General features: G+C 58.0%; 1 protein-coding gene across 3 annotated transcripts; it reads right to left on the bottom strand.

Annotated features, from left to right (window-relative positions):
- Positions 1–1,227: 1,227 nt before the first annotated feature.
- Positions 1,228–16,773, bottom strand: LOC121480757 (serine/threonine kinase 11 interacting protein). Of its 3 annotated transcripts, none has more exons than XM_041737630.1 (25): positions 16,669–16,773; positions 16,415–16,500; positions 13,539–13,744; positions 13,287–13,361; positions 12,919–13,014; positions 12,441–12,548; positions 12,254–12,325; positions 10,878–11,004; positions 10,528–10,631; positions 10,308–10,403; positions 10,061–10,102; positions 9,723–9,869; positions 9,450–9,534; positions 8,587–8,916; positions 8,199–8,404; positions 7,746–7,862; positions 7,469–7,646; positions 4,923–5,153; positions 4,703–4,806; positions 3,753–3,850; positions 3,482–3,660; positions 3,174–3,255; positions 2,904–2,974; positions 2,201–2,448; positions 1,228–1,619 (listed from the first exon to the last, which is right to left on the bottom strand). In XM_041737630.1, exons 2-25 carry the CDS (start codon positions 16,473–16,475, stop codon positions 1,470–1,472), a joined length of 3,213 nt encoding a protein of 1,070 aa, XP_041593564.1. In that variant the 5' UTR covers positions 16,476–16,500; positions 16,669–16,773; the 3' UTR covers positions 1,228–1,469. The 3 variants fall into 3 exon arrangements, with proteins under 3 accessions (XP_041593564.1, XP_041593563.1, XP_041593562.1); XM_041737629.1 differs by having other exon boundaries at positions 16,632–16,763; XM_041737628.1 differs by lacking the exon at positions 16,669–16,773 and having other exon boundaries at positions 12,919–13,049.
- Positions 16,774–16,884: the final 111 nt, after the last annotated feature.

The following is a 16,884-nucleotide window of genomic DNA, read 5'->3' as shown; positions in this document are numbered from 1 at the left end:
GAGGCCGTGGGGCTCTGTGGTTTGCTGGATGCCAGGCCGTGAGGTCATATGAGCCTGGACACATCAAGTCTCCTCCCTTTACTGACATGACCTTGAACGAGTCACTTAATTCCTCTAAGCCCACTTCCTGTAACGAGAAGCCACCCACTTCCCAGACCCCCGTGAGGAGCAGATACCATCACTAGGCACTTGGCTCAGCGCCCAGCATGTCACTGCTCCATAGACGAGAGCCACCCCACAACCACACAGCAGACTCAGCAAGAGCCCAGCTTCTGGGCCAAAGGGCAGCTGGGCTGGAGCCTCCAATGCTCCGTGCCCGAGCCTTCCTCCCAGGGCCTCTGCACAGACACGTGGGGGCCACTTGTCCTGCTGTGTCCATTTTCAGGTGCAAAGATCAAATCCCAAGTCACACTGGCTCAAGTCAGAATGGGGATTTATGTAGTTGGGACCGTTTCTGCGGCTCATTATTTGGTTCCAATTAGTGTAGGCCAGAGAGAGAGAGAGAGCGCGAAGAAATGGGAAGGGGCCTCCTTTAGTTCACATAACCTGAAGTTCCAGGGGCTGCCTGCAGGCACAGCTGGTCCAGGGACCCCAGAGAGACCAGCAGGACACGGCCCTGCGCGCTCCTGCTCCCGCCTCCACCTCTCTGCACGGCTGCGCTCTCAGGAAAGCTCCCCCCTCGTGGCCCACAGCTCCAGGCTTACCCTCTCAGCACCCCTCACGGGGAAAGTGAGCCTCTTTCTTGGGTGCTCCAGCAACCACACCGAGCACGTGAGCCCCTCTGGACAGATCACTGTGGCTGCGGGGACAGAGGTGAAGGTGAAGGACCAGGCTGCGTGAGGAGGGGGCGAGCGCTCCCTCCACAGCCCATGTCCACCTGCCCCCTCCCCAGACACCCCTCACCCCCAGTGCCCACTGCCCACGGCTGGACATACTCATTATTTCCCAGCTGTAAATTGAGACCTAGACCCGAACTGGCCCCGTTTGTTGGGCAGTGATATCCACGTCGGGCCCCCTAACAGGCTCGGCTCGCTGAGGCCTGGTGCCCACGGGTCAGGGGTCCTACTTGCTCCCCTCAGCTGGGGCAGAGGGGGCTCCCAGGATAGACAAGGCTGAGGCTGCTTGGGCTGCCCTCTGCAGGGGGAGCTGTGGGCGGGGTGCTGTGTGTTAGAAGAGCTGAAGGAGCAGCAGGCTGCAGACTGACACATGGATGTACCCCCGTGGCATCCGGAATGGAAGCAATTTTATTGATACCTGAGACAAAGTGCAAGAGAAACATTCCTACCAACCATGGAGCCTGCCCCTTGGGCCCAACCGGGCCAAGTGACTCCTCTCACCCTGCCCGTGTGCCCTGGGTCACCGGGGCCTCACTGACGAGCCCCCAAGGCTGCCGAAGTCCGCAGCAGGGGTCCGAGGAGGGAGCATCTGCAGCCATGGCTCCCGAGGCAGGCGGGGTGGGCACAGAAGCCTCACCGGTCAAGATCTAGAGTCTCTTGGGTCACAGTCCGGAGTCCGATGGAAAACAACTCCTCCCAGGGCTCCCGGATCCAGGCCAGCAGTGCCGTCAGCTGCTCCGGACACACAACGCGAAGCGCCCAGAAACTCTCCAGCCGGGACACCTGGCAGAGCGGGCGTGGTGAGCTGAGGCTAGGGGGCCCTTCCTCCCCCCGAGCCTGTCAGCCCTCAGAAAACCCGACTTGGAGCTGCTTAATCAGAACACCTACTGAAGAACCCCCCACGGCTTCAGTCTTGTTTCTTTAAACCACTGCCCACTCCCAGCCCTGTTTTCCAGAACTCACGTTCTGGAGTCAATTCCAAGGATGGAGTTCAATTCCTGGATCTACCCTTTGTGACCCAGACACACTGGTTAATTGCCTCTGAGCCTCAGTTTCTCCATCTGTCCTAAGCCTAACGACAGCACCTCTTCCCACGGAAGCTGGGAGGATCAGAGGGCTGGCTCCCTCTGAACAAACGCGGACTCCAAGCAGCAGCCAGTGCGTCACGAAAGGTGTCCCTCGACACAAGGCAGGATCCGGGCCCGGGAGCTTCCGCCCCAGAGCTTCCGCCCCCACCACCAGCCCCGACCCTCTCTACCTGCTGCTCTTCCAAACCCAGCGAGCCTCCTGCTCCTTGCGTCCTGCTTCTCCGTGTTCCCCCCACGACGACTGCTCCCCACTCCCCACATCTCTCTCTCACACACCTCATCGTAGAAGACCAGCTTCAAGTCCCCTGGGGCCGTACGATAGAGCAGCACCGAGCTCAAGCTGCTGAGGGGCCACTGCTCCCTGATGCGCACAGAAGGGCCCAGCCCCAAGGGCAGGGACTGCTCAGAGGCTTCGCCAGATGCTGCTGGAAGAGCAGGCTCCACCTGGGACCCCACAAGATCCTCCTCTAACAGGTACAGGGTGGACAGAGTCATCATCAGGGACACAGGGCAGGCCTCGGAGCCTAGAGGAAAAGAGACAGGGCGAGGCCCAGAGTAGGAAGCCACAGAGGAGCCCAGAGCCCTGGGGCGGCATCCCGGGACCAGGGCAGGAGCAAACCACATGCTGCCAAGGTGGTCACCGGGCAGCCTGTGCCCCTGGAGGCCACAGCCCTCCCTTTTCCAAACTCCAGGCATCTCTAGCCTCCAAAACCTCGAAGACCCAAGACAAAGGGCACCCTACAGCCTCCCGGCCTCCTCTGACAGGATGGAGAGGGGCAGGCCCAGCCAATCTGCTCCACTCACAGAAAGCCTGTACCCCGAAGCAACTGAGGACCCAGGAAACCTCCCAGCCCCACTCAGAGAGGCCAGGAGGACTGAGGCTATGGCTGTGAGAGGACGTCCAGATTCTAGAAACTGTACACAGCGGCCCTGGGGGCCCTGCCAGGGGCCAGGGCAGGACAGAGTACAGGAGCCTCACCTTCCACCAGGAACACCCGAAGGTAGAAGAACAGGGGAGGCCCGGAGGAAGAGTCTCTCTCCAGCAACGGCCTGGGGGGGAAGGACTGGTCAGCCAGGGGATAGGAAATGCTGAGGGGGGCAGGGAGGAGCAACTAGGGCGGGGTCACATGTGAGGACAGGCGGCCGCCCAGGTGCTCAGGGCCCAGCCGTGGCTGCGGCCTGTGGAGAGGCCTGCACTCCGAGCAGCTGTGTGGGCACCAACCACAGCCTCGACCTCCTATCCACTCACCAGAGGCGGTGCTTCGGGGTCACCTCCTCCTCTGTGGCCCTGACACCGCTCCTCCAGCTGGGGGGCAGAGCCTGCAAGACATCTGGACAGAGCCAGCCAGGGACAGGGAGCTTCAGACACTCCCTCTCCTCTATCCCAACCTCTCCACCTCTCAAGACCTTCCGTTCTCCTGATTTCTAGAGGTCAGAAACCTCTACAAGGGACAAGCCTCATCACCTGTCGGTCTCCACTGCGGCTCCCAGACGTGGGCAGCCGTGACCCCTCGGCCCCCACCCGCCTGCCCTGCGCCTCCCTTCCTCCTCTTTTACCGGTGAGCTCATCCAGAAAGGCCCGGCAACGCTTGGCATCTCGGGGCAGCAGGATGCAGCTGCCTGCACCGGCAGCCCACTCCAGCCGCAGACTCTGTCCTGCCAGCCCCAGTTCGATGCCACTCAGGTCGTGCAGGGGCACGGCCAGGGCTGGCTGCAGCCAGCTGGCTGGAGGCCCACTGTGGAGAGGGAGGGCCGCAGTGGTGGCAACAGGTGAGCGGAGCGAGACCCACGGGGAGCCCTGCCCTGTCCCGTGGCCCTGCTCGCTCACCATATCTCCCCCGTCACTTTCAGCACGTAAAGCCTGTGGTCAGACACCACCACCAGGCACACAGACTCCCCAGAGTGGCCGGCCAGCACCAGTGGCACCTAAGGGGGAGAGGAAGGTGAGGAGAGAGGGGACCGGGGAGCCGGCTGCCGGGCTGAGCACAGTCCCCGCGGCCCGCCTCTCCTCCCCGCATCCACCGCCTAGCATCCTGCCGCTCCAACCCACCCTCCACATTCCCCTGCCTCCGGGGCTCCCGCGGCCCTTGGGATCAGCTCCAAACTCCTTGGCAGACACTTGAGGCTGCCCCCCAACCGGCCCTGCCTGCCTCTTCAGCCTTGTCTCAGGGCACCTGCCCCCACCCCACCTCCTGCTGCCCCCAGAGCAACAGGTTCCCCACTAGCCAGCTCCTCTCAGGCCCCCATGCATGCGCTGCTTCCTCTCCCTGCTCCCCTCCAACTCATCCTTCGACACCTGGATCCCATCTCACATCTGCTACCCTTGAAGGGGAGGCGCCGTCCCTCAGGCTGGGTCCGACGCCTCAGCCTGATTCCAGCACTTTCATCTCTCACAGTCATGGGGTTCCTCACACCAGAGTAGAAGACAGATGGCAAGGCTGATTTACTCTGAATCCTTAGTGTCTCGCAAATGCTCGGTGCTCACAGAGACACCAATAACACTGTCACTTCTAACAGTGACGGGAGGCCCCACGTGAGGGCCTGGCGCTGAGCTAGGCAGCTGCCAGACGCCGGTGCGCAGATACCACTGCACCCTGTAAGGCAGGCAGTGCCATCCCTGGTGTAGACTGGCAACAACAGACTTAGGTACCAAAGGAATGTGTCCAGAGCCACTGCAAGTGACCTCTGGAGTTGAAACCAGGAGCTTCTCGAGCCACTTTGTGACACGGCCTGCTACGGCAGAAACAGTGGGCACTCTGGTGAGCTAGGGGCAGAGACCTTGATGCAGCACTGGAACTCCTCCTGGGCATCGGTGAACACCTCGACATCCAGGAAGAGCCGGAGCCGGTGGTCCACAGAGCGGAGGCCATGGCGCTCAGGGGCTGGGGGCAAGCAGCGGGCCGTCAGGCGGCCCCGGCTACCAAAGCACCAGCTCACCTCCTGGCCAGCCTCCTCCCGCCCCCAGACACCACCTCTGTCTCGTTTCACCTCTACTCACGGGGACTGAGGCTCCAACTGTGGCGATCCCGGGAGACCGGTGCTGGGGACGGGGCCCTGTCAGCCCTACTGCCGGGGTCACTGTGCCCCGGAGGGTCGGGGACGGCGCTGACCGTCTGCGAGGGCGCTGGTGACTGTTCTCCCTGCCCAGGCTCCCTGCTGGTGGCTCCCAGAGACAGAGCCAGGAGAACCACATGATCACTACCGCAGTGTGGACACACAGCTGGAGATTCTGCAGGGATGAGCACCGTCCCTGTGAGCCCCCCCACGGAAGGCCACAGCCGTCCCCCCCCCCCCCAAGCTCATAACACTGCCTGCCCCCTCCTGGACTCACCTTGGCTGCATACACTCCCTACCATTCCCACCCACCCCACCTCCTCTGCAGGCCTGCTAACCCACCGCTCTCCAACCCAGTGAGGGAGGAACCAACCCAGACCATGGCCCACAACCTCCTCAAAATAACACCCCACCTTCTGATTTCAGGCCTTCGCAAAGAGGACCAACCTCAGCCAGGCCCTGCGCTGGCCCCTCCCACAGCCTCGGGCTGTCATGTGCTCTGAGGCTCCACCAGCCACATCTGAAAGCCCCAAATCAACAGATCCGGAAGGCAGGGAGCCAGGTGTGGGTCCAATTCCAGGCTCTGTCACTTACTGGTGTCAGCTATCCAATTACAAGTCACCTAAGCTCTCGGAGCCTAGCTCCTCCTCTGGAATGGAGTGATGCCAGTGCCTGTCCTATGGGGTGGTCAGGATGGGGGAACGGTCAGGTAAAGAATAAAGGATGGGGAAGCAGGTGGATCGGCAGTGAGAGTAAACATTCTTTGAGCAGCTACAGCAGGCACATGCGGGACCCTTTGACAATAGAATCAAAACTCTCTGGGTCCCAATGTGCAAATGAGGAAAACAACCATCAAAAAACTAACACAACCTAGGGCACATGGGAGGCTCAGTGAGTTGAGCAGATGGCTCTTGGTTCTGGCTCATCTGCAGTCATAACCTTGGGGTCATAGGATCAGCCCTCCATCAGGCCCTTCGCCCTGCAGGGAGTCTGCTTGAGACTCCTTCCCTCTCCTTCCCATTCTGCTCCCTGCTCATGCACACCTGCTCTCCTACTCTCTCAAAATAAATTTAAAAAAACAAAAAAACAAAAAACTGGAGCACCTGGGTGGCTGCCAGTTAAGTGTCTGCCTTTGGCTCAGGTCACGATCTCCGGGTCCTGGGATCGAGCCTAGCATCTGGCTCCCTGGTCAGCTAGGAGTCTGTTTGTCCCTCTCCCACTGCCCCTCACCCTACTTGTGCTCTCGCTCTCCCTAATACATAAAATCTTAAAGAAAAAAAAAAAATTGACACCTCCTGCCCGACTGTCCAGTTGAGGCTAGCAGCGGCAGCTACCATTTACACAGGACCTTTGTTTTGTGCTGATACTGTGCCTGGTGTCCTTTTATCACATTTAAACCTCCTAACAAGGGATCGCTAGGTGCTTCAGCGGTTTAGTACCTGCCGTCAGCCCAGGGTGTGATCCTGGAGTCCCAGGATGGAGTCCCACATCGGGCTCCCTGCATGGAGCCTGCTTCTCCCTCTGCCTGTGTCTCTGCCTCTCTCTCTCTCATGAATAAATAAAATCTTTTTAAAAATAAATAAATAAATATCCTAGCAGTATGGAGGGCAAGTTCACTCTCTTCTCTATCCAGATGAGGTAACCGAGGCTCAATCAGAAGAACATAGCACAGGGGAACATTCAATAGTAATGACCCCCGAAGGTTCAGAACCCAGGGGCCACGTGACCCCACGCGGTACGGGGAGGTCTTGGAGGGGATGGGGCTGTTTCCCCCGCACACCTGGTGCCACCGCAGAGGTTCAGGGTGGGGGATGGAGACGGGCCTATTTGCTCAAAATTTTAGTCCTGTCCAGCTGCTGCCAAGCAGACAAACCAGCTAGTAAGTCACACGTTTCAACACAGACAGCATCAAGAATATCTCTTTTCTGTTTTACATCTACAAAGACGTTGCTTCCTGACTGATCCATGGTAAAAAACTCTCTTGCATTAAGGAAGAGCATGTGAAGAGATGCCATGAGGCACTCCTCGATCTCAAGTAGCCCACAAGGTCAGTCCAGGCAGGACAACCTCAGCCAACTCCCAAAACATCTTATTCAACAGCCAAACATGCTCTGGGGACAGCACTACACCCACGCTGTGGTGAGGGCTAAGGAGCTTTTATGAAGTTTCTAAGTATCAACCAGAAAAAGTGGAAAAAGCCTGCAAGTTATGAAAAAATAATGAGTACGTTTCAACAATCACGGAGATTTCGTTTCCTGACTTTTAGAGAGAAAAAAAGGATAAAATTTCTTCTTTCACTTGGATTTTTTCTTTTTTTTTTTTAACGTATCCGGCAGACAGTTTCATTTCTCCTCCAGACAGAAGAACTGGTGCCCACTCCTTCCTTCCCGGGGGCTCCCCCTCCATATTCCCTTCCTCGAAGCCACGGTCTCTGAAACAGGTGGGGGGGGGGGGCTGTGCGCAGGAAGGTCAAGGGCAAGGTACGTGTACCTGTCTCCTGGAACAGAGGCCTCCAGCCTTCCTCACTGTCCAACCCCAACCTGGGCTCCTCTGGCTTGAACTCCTGGCCACAGCGGAGACACTGGAGTCTGCCCCGCAGCGGGTCTCTTGCTTCCCCAAGCTGACGCTGAGCCGTGGTGGCTGCTGGGGTCAACACAGCAAGCAGCTCCTGAAACAGGGTGGGCCGGAAGCAGCTGTGAGCAATGGACCCTGGACCCCGGCCTTCCAGTCTTCCTCCAGCCCCCTGGGCCTCACTCGAGGCCGTTACCTGGAGAGCTGCATGGGCGTCAGGCTCTAGCACCACATAGCGACGCAGCTGCCGGTCAGGGCAAATGTAGGAGAAACGAAGAACGAGGACAGGGGCCTCGGGGAGGGGATCTGAGCCCTGCACACACAGAGGGGGACCAGGCAGGAAACAGAAGGGAGGGATTGGAGGCATCTGGGTTACACTGACAGCGTGCAAGAAAATCAGCTCCGGACGTCGTGAAAACGTGCCTGCTGACATCCACACTCTAGCTCAGGGGCCCAACCCCTCAGTCCAGCTTTCCAGGCCGTCTGGGGCCACGTCTTGGCCCCCACAGCTCCCCTGCGCTGCTCCAAGTGTCCATGAGAGGCTGGGGAGACTCGCCACTCGGTGCCTGGCACCTAGCACCCAGCTGTCCCAGTCAGATCCTGCAGGGAGCCCAGCACCCCTGCCAGGACCCCTGACACCACCGCTCACCTCGAGCGCTGGCCGCCCCTCGGTCTGAGGCTCAGGCTCCACCTCAGCCGCTTCCAGGCTCTGGAGCTCAAGCCGGGCCAGGGTCTGAGCTGCTTGGAGTTCCACCTCAAACAGGTGGCTGGAGGTGACCCGGAGAAAGCATTCCCTGCCCCGCACACCGTCCGGCCCCTCCAGAGGACACACCAACATGGGGCGACACAGCTCCACTGCGGAGACCAGGAGAGCAATCCTGTGAGAGGGACACGTCTCCGCAACTTCTGGCCCTCCCGCCAGAAGGGGTCAGCCCCCCCCCACCCCCCCAAGCCTGGTCTTCCCGACTCTCCCAGATGTACCAGCAGCACCTGGCCCAGTCTCCCTGGCAACTGCCAAGCAAGCGCTCACCGCTCACCTTCCACTTCATCGGGCTCCTGCGCCTCCTCGTCCTCCTTTCCTTCTTCCTCTTTCCCCTGCTCCTCCAGCCCCCCTTCCTCCTGGAGCTCCGGCTCTGGCCTGACCTCCTCCACCGTTTCCTGCGGGGACTCCTTCTCTGGGGGCGGAGGTCCGGGCACAGACCCTGGGCTCAGGGGCAGCGTGCTGAGGGCAGGGGCCTTGGAGGACGTAGCCACAACAGGGGTTCCAGACGCCCCCAGGTGATTCCTGTACTGCAGCCAGTCACAGCCGAACCGTTCCCGGAAGCTGTTCAAGAGTTCCAGCTCCCGGTGCTGCTGCACAAACCGCCCTGGGCCAGTGGGGAGCGGACCACTGAGCGAGCCCGCAGTCTCCCCACGACCCCCAACAACCCCAGCCTCTTCTCCCACTGCTCCTCGAGGTGAAGTGATGTAATGGGGGGGATCAGAGGGAGACCAAAGGCTGCCCCTCAGCAGCGTGTCCCAAAGCGTGCCCCAGGGAACACCGTGCTCAGGGCCGGTGGGAACCATGCAGCACATGCTGCCGGGGAGGGGATTCGGGATACCTGGGAGTGTACAGGGGTCCTGGGATGTCCCAGAGGGAGCACGCCTAGTTAATGCTGGTCAGCCCAGCTTTCATCAAGTGACCCTTCCACATCCCCCACAATTCACGTTCCTTGAGAAACCCTTTGGAAAATGCTGCCCAGGAGCAGTCTCTTCTTTCCTTAAACTAGAAGGACTCAGGCCCTCTATAGCGCCCTGCTCCACCGCAGCACTCAAAGAGACTGGTGCAGGACAGAGGGCAGGACTGACGCAGGATGAGGGCAGGACGGAGGGCAGGGCAGCCGGGCCACAGCACACTTACCAGCAGGGGAGGGATCCAGAGTCCGAGGCTCTGGGTCTGTATCACTGGGTTCTGAGATACTTGCCCGCCTCACACGAACCCGGCTCTGAAGGTGGACACGGGACCAACGCTCTCTGAGAGCCAGGGCTCCCCACCATGCCGTCCATCGCCACACACCCACCCTTACCCAGAAAAACCCCCACAGGCAAGGAGGTGGCCTCTCTCTTCCCAGCCCATCCATAACCCAGGACCCCCATAAAAGGCCCCAACCCCAGGCACAAAGACGCTCTTTACCTTGACCTTCCGGTGAGGTGGCTGGGCCACAACGCCCCCAGAGGAGATGCTGTCACTCAGGTCAGGGCCACCTGAGGTTTCGACAGTACTCCCAGCTGGCCCATGCAGAGGTGTGGCCGAGGAGCCAAGCCCCGAGGACGTGGAGGTCTGGCGTGTGACAACAGGAAGGAGGGTGAGGTGGGAGCCAGAGGTGCACCTCTGCCCACTGGGCGAACCAACGGAGGGGCCTACTGTGTAGCTGCCCAGAAGGAACCCCTACCCAGGGGCCCCCTCCCCTTTCCTGTACTCCCAAGTGGATTCGGATGGCCTCCTCCTGCCGGTGCTCCCAGCACACTAACCTGAAAGTCGGTCACTGACAAGACTTTCCCATCAAGGAGGAACTAAGCAAAGACAAGGGGGAGGGGCCGTGTTGGTGGTGCAATACCTGCTGCCCACCCAGGGGGCCCTGCCGGCCATGCAGGAACCCATGGGCTCAGCTAGGGGCCCAGGGCCGAGGCCTCCCTCCCCTGGGATCGGGTGGTGAGAAGATGGGGAGGAGGACAGGCAGGAAAGGGAGAGCAGAGTGGGCAGGAGAAGACTGCTCACGCCAGTTGCAGCATCCCTGGCCCGGGGTGACAAGTACTGGGCGGTGGCCGCTCGGTGCGCAGGGTGGAACCACAAAGGGTTCCCTTCCAGGTAGAGCTGACGGGCAGGAAGAGGAGACTGAGATGGACCTCAGGCCTCCCTGTGTGAGGAAGGGCACGAACCCAACCAGCCTGGGAGGGAGGGAGAGGCGCAAAGCTGGCTGCCAGCTCGGAGCGCTCACCTTGCGGAGCTCAGCCAGCAGCCACAGTGGCGCCAGCTCCCGGTGTCCTTCTAGCAGGTTGTATGCCAAGTCCAGGTGCCGAAGGTTCTTCAGCTGCTCCAGGCCTGGGGCAGAGGCGAGAAGGGAGGAAGGACATGTGTTGCAGGGGGAGGCAGGGTGCTGGGGGAGCGTAGAGCAGAAAGACGAGCCTGGGCACCCCTACCCACAGGCCCACATTAGGCTCTGGATGCACACAGGACCCAGGGACCCAGGCCACCCCGAGTCTCACACCGCCCCTACACCCCTCCATGTTTGCCCCGCCCTCCCCCACTCCCCAGCCCCCCACCTCCCTCCCCATGCTCCGCACTCACCCTGCAGGCTCCGGAGCTCATTGCCTCGCAGTATCAGGGTCCCCAGAGCCACCCCCGAGGGTCCCACTCTCGGCACCAAACGCAGGTGGTTATAAGAGATGTCCAGATGGTAGAGCTCAGACAAGTCCTGAGAAGGAGTGGTGATGCAGGTTCTCTCCTTGACCAGACCCTAGTTGGGCTCCTCTGAGCCTTCTCTTCGAGTAGGCCTCAACCCTGGTCTACAAAGACTGCACACTTGCACCACAAATGAGTTCTCGGGTCCTCCACCCCACCCCCCACCAACGTTAACAGGGCTGAACAAATACCAGCATAGTTCCTAATAGCTCAAGGTCACATCCTTGGGAAGACAACTCCAGCTCCCTTACCTTCCCTCCTAGGAAAACCCAAGGCTGCCAGGAGAATTTAGTTTGGTCCAATCAACAGCTGAAGACAGAGCCCCTGTCTCCCAGCCTCGGTGGGAAGGTAGGCGGCCAACTCCAGCAAGCCTGAACCCCGACAGATTTCACGTGGACCAACAACCCCCCTTCCTGCTTTTTGTAAATTTCCACTTCCTTGACTTCAGAGGAAACGGACTAGTTTGGTCAAGGAGAGATTCTGCTCAAGCCTCTGCCTCCCTCCCTCACTCTCCCTTTAAAATGCCCAGTAATCTCTGCACAAATCGAATTTAAGTTCAGTTCATGCTGAAGTTTATCTCAAATTAGGATGTTTTACTACTGATTACACAGCATGATAGCTTATTACCACCGCAGTGGTGTATTACGGATTAAAATCTGTCCTCACCACGTTAACTACTGTCTAACTTTTTTTTTTTTCATTCATGAGAGGGAGAGAGAGAGAGAGAGAGGCAACACAGGCAGAGGGAGAAGCAAGCTCCACGCATGGAGCCCGACGTGGGACTCGATCCCAGGTCTCCAGGATCACACCCTGGGCTGAAGGCAGGCACTAAACCACTGAGCCACCCGGGGATCCCCTACTGTCCAATTTTGTCTCTGACCATGAGACTTGGGAGAAGCTTCTCCACCATCATTCCCAAACTACCTTTCCTGAGCTAGATGCAGGGCTATGTAACATCACACAACCTCCCGGAGCACTTTAATACTATAAAAGCAGGTCCTCCTATGATTTCTGCTTGACAAATTAAGAAACTTGGAGGCTGGTTATCCCAAGTCACACAAGGATTAGGAGCTGAGATCTGAACACTGGCTTCTCCTATGCTACGGCCTGAATTCCCAAAGAATACTGCCTCCAGGGTGAGCCCAACCTGGGGGATGGTGTGGGACAGGAGTAAGGTGGGAGCAAAACCCGGCCAGGAGAGTTGGAGCAGAATGATCACAGACCCACATGGTGCCAGCCCCAAGCAGCTTGCTCAGACTCACCATCAGGAAGCCCTCGCAATCCTGGACTTGATTGTGACTCAGATTCAGGAAGCGGAGAGCTGACAAGAGACGCTGGGGGGTGAGGGGGGAGCAGCAAAGAATCAGACACCTTCAGGCAGCCAGCTGGCCCTCCTCCCTAAGGGCCCTCCCTCTTTCCCCCAAGCCCCCTTCCCTCGGAGGCACTTACCAGGGAGCTGTCTAAGGAAGTCAGTGCATTGTAGCTGAAGTTGGCAGAGACCAGAGCCAGCCAGGGCAGGGCAGAGCAGAGGTCACCGCCGCAGGCTGAGAGGAGTTCCTGAGACAGGGTGCTCCATTACATCCGCTGTCCCCTCCTCCCTGCTCCAAGGCCATGCTGTCCCCTAGCCATTCACTTGTTCTTTATATACTAAGCTTGGTCTGCAGGATGGACATACAACAAGCCCAGGGCCCTGCTCCCAGGAGTTTGTTGTGGAAGAATGGGGACCTGGACATGAGAATACTGAGTACAAGATGGGAGGTGAGACCATCAACACCCATAGGAACACGGTGCTGCCACGGGAGCACAGCAGAGGGGCAAGGACACTCTCCACAGGGAAGCGGGGAAGGCTGCGAAGAAGGGGAACAGCAGAGCTTGGTTCTCTGTGTCCCTAGAACAGGGATCCGGGCCCAGCCCTCATCTTCCTTACCTCTAGGGCCTGGATGCTCCTGCTGCAAATCAGGGTCTCCAGCTGCGAGTAGATGCCACAGAGGCCCCGGAGGCAGTGAAGAGGGACACCTCGGAGCTGAGGTGGAGGCAGGGAGGGAGGCTGGGAGACACCTTCACAAAAGGCAGAGGCTTCATCCCACTTCCCTCCTTTTACAGGGAGGGAAAAGGTGACAAATCCAACTATGGTTCAGGGAAGCATTAAATGGACGAGATGAATGGTGCGTCACTGCAGAGCAGTGGGCACGCTCAGGCCTGGCCTGCCCACCAAAGGGGGCCGTCTCTTTCCCCATTCCCAAAAGGTTGCCTCAAATTGGGTTTTGTGTGCCAGCATCCCCCAACACACCGTACCTCCAGCTGCCGAAGGGACTTGAAGGGAAAAATCTTGATGGGCCCTGGAAGCCCAGAACCAGGGACGTGTACTAGCTAAAAGAAAACACTTCTGTCACCGAGGCCAGCACACCTCCCCTTCCTGGGCCCCTCCTCCTCCACACAGCCACCTACAGCTCCCACATCTTCTGGATCCGGGCCCTGCAGACTTCATGTGCCCACGCCCCCTGCCCCCACACCCCCAAGCATCCTACTCCATTCCCAGTGCAGGACCTTGAGTGAAAGAGTTTTCTGCAGCACATCGAAGAGGAACTGAAGCTGGAGGATGACAGGGGAGTCGGCGGGGTGAGAGGGCAGAGCCACAAAGCCTGTCTGGCCAGGGCTCCATGGCCCCAGGTGCAACTCAAATACATGGTTCAGCTGCTGCAGGGTGGCGGTCAACAGGCTCAGCGTGCTACAGCCAGACAGGACCACGTCGCCTGCAGGGAAGGGGGCAGACAGGGAGGAGGACATAACAAAGGGCTCTTTCCCTTTATTCTGAGACTCTGTGACCCCAGGATACACCCAGTCGCCTCCGCATTGTAGATCTTCCACTGCCAGGGTCATCCCATCTCCTCCCGGCTCACAAGCCTTGGGCAGCTCCCCTCTGTCTCCACAAAAAAGTCTTAACTCTTCAGCCTGATGATATGACTTTGCATTCACTACATCCAACCAACTTTCCCAAATTTTCTTTCACCATCTGCTCAAGAGAGTCCAGTCTACTCACAGAGCTGGGAATACAGTCAACTTGATTCACAGAGGCCTTATTTTCTGACACATTCTCTTCCACTCTGCCCAGCTTGAGACCTTCCTCCTCTAGGCAAGAGTCTCAATGCGTAGCGCTGCTGCCCTTTTACACTATCATCATTCACTTTACATAAAAGCCAGTTGAGCGTTTCATCTTTTTTTTTTTTTTTAAGTAAACTCTACACACAACATAGGGCTCAAACCCACAACCCCTGAGATTAAGAGTCACATGCTCCACCACTGAACCGGCCAGACGGCCCATATCTTTGATCTTTACTTCCTTTTCTGATTGCAAGAGTAACAAGAGCACTTAGAGAAACTTTCAAACCATCCCAAAATGCATGCCAGAGAAAAAATAACCGCTCATTATAAAATAGGTATTATTTTCAATCTCCACGTTAAAACCGCTCTCTCTAATGAGATTGTCATCCTTGAGGACATCTTTCGTTCACCTTGGTATCCATCACTGCACCTTCAAAAGTACAACCACGAGGTAGGCAGGGAGAAATATTTTTCTACTTTAAAAACAAAAACAAAAACATGATAGAGTTGAAAGATGTTGCAGAAATATTACAGAGAGATAACCTAGATTCTTCACCGGGTTTCCACTAACGTTTACATTTTATGTAAATGTGGTACAATATCAAAGTCAGCAATCTGATGCTGCTACGCACATACAGTTCTATGCCACTTCTGTTGTTTGGTGTGGATCCCTGTAACCAACATCACAACCAAGATACAAAACTATTCCATTCCATAACCATACAAATCCCTCTCTTGCTATCTCTTATAGTCAGACAGACACACACACACACACACACACACACACACCCATCATCCCTAACCCCTGGAGCACCAGGCCAGATTGGTGCCAAACAAACTGGTAAATCCTGCAATGTTACATGAAAGACATTCCAGGTACTAGACACCAGGGACAGATGTGGACAGGGTTCAAAGACTCTACCCACCCTCAAAGAGCCTCCTGGTGTGGAAGAGATAATAAAACATGTACACAGTTAGCAAAACAAGCCAGAGGGGCACGTGGGTGGCTCAGTGGTTGAGCGTCTGCCTTTGGCTCAGGTCATGACCCCAGGGTTCCGGGACGAGTCCTGCATCGGGCTCCCCACAGGGAGCCTGCTTCTCCCTCTGCCTGTGTCTCTGCCTCTGTGTGTCTGTCATGAACAAATAAATAAAATCTTTGGCGAGGAGGTGGGGGGGCAGGGAGCAAACCAGAAAGTACAACTGCTCTAAAGAGAGATTCCACAGACCCCACCAACGGGAGTACTGGGTACAACGTGCGGGGAGGCAGCTAACAGGAATCAGGTGGGATGCCCCAGACCACTCCATTACCTCATTTAAACGTCACCAAATGTCCTGAAGAGAAGCACCATTGACCACCTCTTAAAGAGATGGAAACCGGGGTCTTGGAGAACAATACTCAGTAAGATTGAGGTTATATAGATGGCAGCAAGTTGCTACTTCTGTCTTATCTCAAAGCCAAGCTTTAAAAAAGTAAAAAATGAATTTTTTTTAAAAAGCCAAAGCTTGGGGGTCCCTGGGTGGCGCAGCGGTTTGGCGCCTGCCTTTGGCCCAGGGCGCGATCCTGGAGACCCGGGATCGAATCCCACGTCGGGCTCCCGGTGCATGGGGCCTGCTTCTCCCTCTGCCTGTGTCTCTGCCTCTCTCTCTCTCTCTCTGTGACTATCATAAAAAAAAAAAAAAAAAAAAGCCAAAGCTTGTTCTATCACACTAATGTCAACCACAGTGACCAACCAGCGTGAATCCGCCGCGCCCAGCACCGAGACAACGTGGAGAAACCACAGCTACCAGTGTCCAGCCTCTACTCATTCCGCAAACACGGCCCCAAATGCTCTCTGGGGATTAACATTAAACCCCACAACCACCTTTTGAGTCTAAGTGCGATCGTTATGCGTTTCCCTGCAGAGGAAGACTGAAGCTCAGAAAACTTAGCAACGTCACCACGTTTGAAGGAGTCGGGCACCCGACCCCGGTGAATCTGACTCCCTAACCTCGTGCACTGAGCGCCCTGCCCCGCAGCAATGGTGATGCCTGTCCCTGGTCTCCAGAGACCCGCAGCCAAGTAAAGCTCGCTGTTCTCTGGAAGCACCAGAGGGTGCGGCACCGGGGCGGGGTCCCGGAGCACGGCTGAGGTGTGCAGCGTCACTCACCGGAGAATATACTCCGGAACCGTAAAAAAGATAAAAAATAAAAATGCATAAGACGCCCGAACCGTCGTGACCTTAAAGAGCTGTAAGTCCACGATTCCTAAGAGGGGGGCGCCCCTGGAAGGCAGGGCGCACCCGCACCGCGCTCTAGCCCCAGCTCGCCGGGGACGCACTCACCCGACTCCCGCAGCAGCCCCGCGAGCTGCCACACCAGGGAGTCCCGCTGGGCCGTCGTCATGGCCACGGGACGCCGGGGGCGGGGCCTGGGAAAAGAGGAAGCGGAAGAGCCTCAGGTGGCTGGTCGTACCAAAAGCCCAGGGTGTCCGCGCAAACCGAGGCCTCGCGCGGAGAAAGGAGCAAGAAAGAAAGCGGGGAAGAGCGTCCCCCCGGGTACCCTTTCGAGAAGCGAAGGCCAGGACACCCGGACCGACCTCCTGGGCGCTCCTCCCACCAGTTGTGCAGCCCGGCGCCTATCAATAATGGCGGAAGTCCCGCCCCGGAAGGAAGAAGGGCCGGCGGGACGGCCGGAAAGCGCGTCTGCGCTGCCGGAAGCCACGCCCCAAGTCGTGTGGACGCGCCTGACGGGGGCGGTCCCTCCGCCGTCGCACCAGCCCGGAGCGGGGCCCCGCCGTTCAAGCCCCGCCCCC

Source organism: Vulpes lagopus, chromosome 22 (assembly GCF_018345385.1).
Source record: "Vulpes lagopus strain Blue_001 chromosome 22, ASM1834538v1, whole genome shotgun sequence".
Taxonomy (NCBI): domain Eukaryota; kingdom Metazoa; phylum Chordata; class Mammalia; order Carnivora; family Canidae; genus Vulpes; species Vulpes lagopus.
This window is presented reverse-complemented; position numbering and strand designations above follow the sequence as displayed.

Bases quoted from the DNA above. Each gene is read 5' to 3' on its own strand.
- LOC121480757 (XM_041737630.1), bottom strand. From the start codon at position 16,475: ATGACGACGGCCCAGCGGGACTCCCTGGTGTGGCAGCTCGCGGGGCTG. The intron at 7,863-8,198 runs GTGAGCGGTGGT...CTGTGTGTGCAG, and splicing joins AGGGGCGGCCAGCGCTCGAG to GGCTCAGATCCCCTCCCCGA. The intron at 3,851-4,702 runs GTCTCTGCCCCT...TCTCCCCCTTAG, and splicing joins AGTTCCAGTGCTGCATCAAG to GTGCCACTGGTGCTGGCCGG.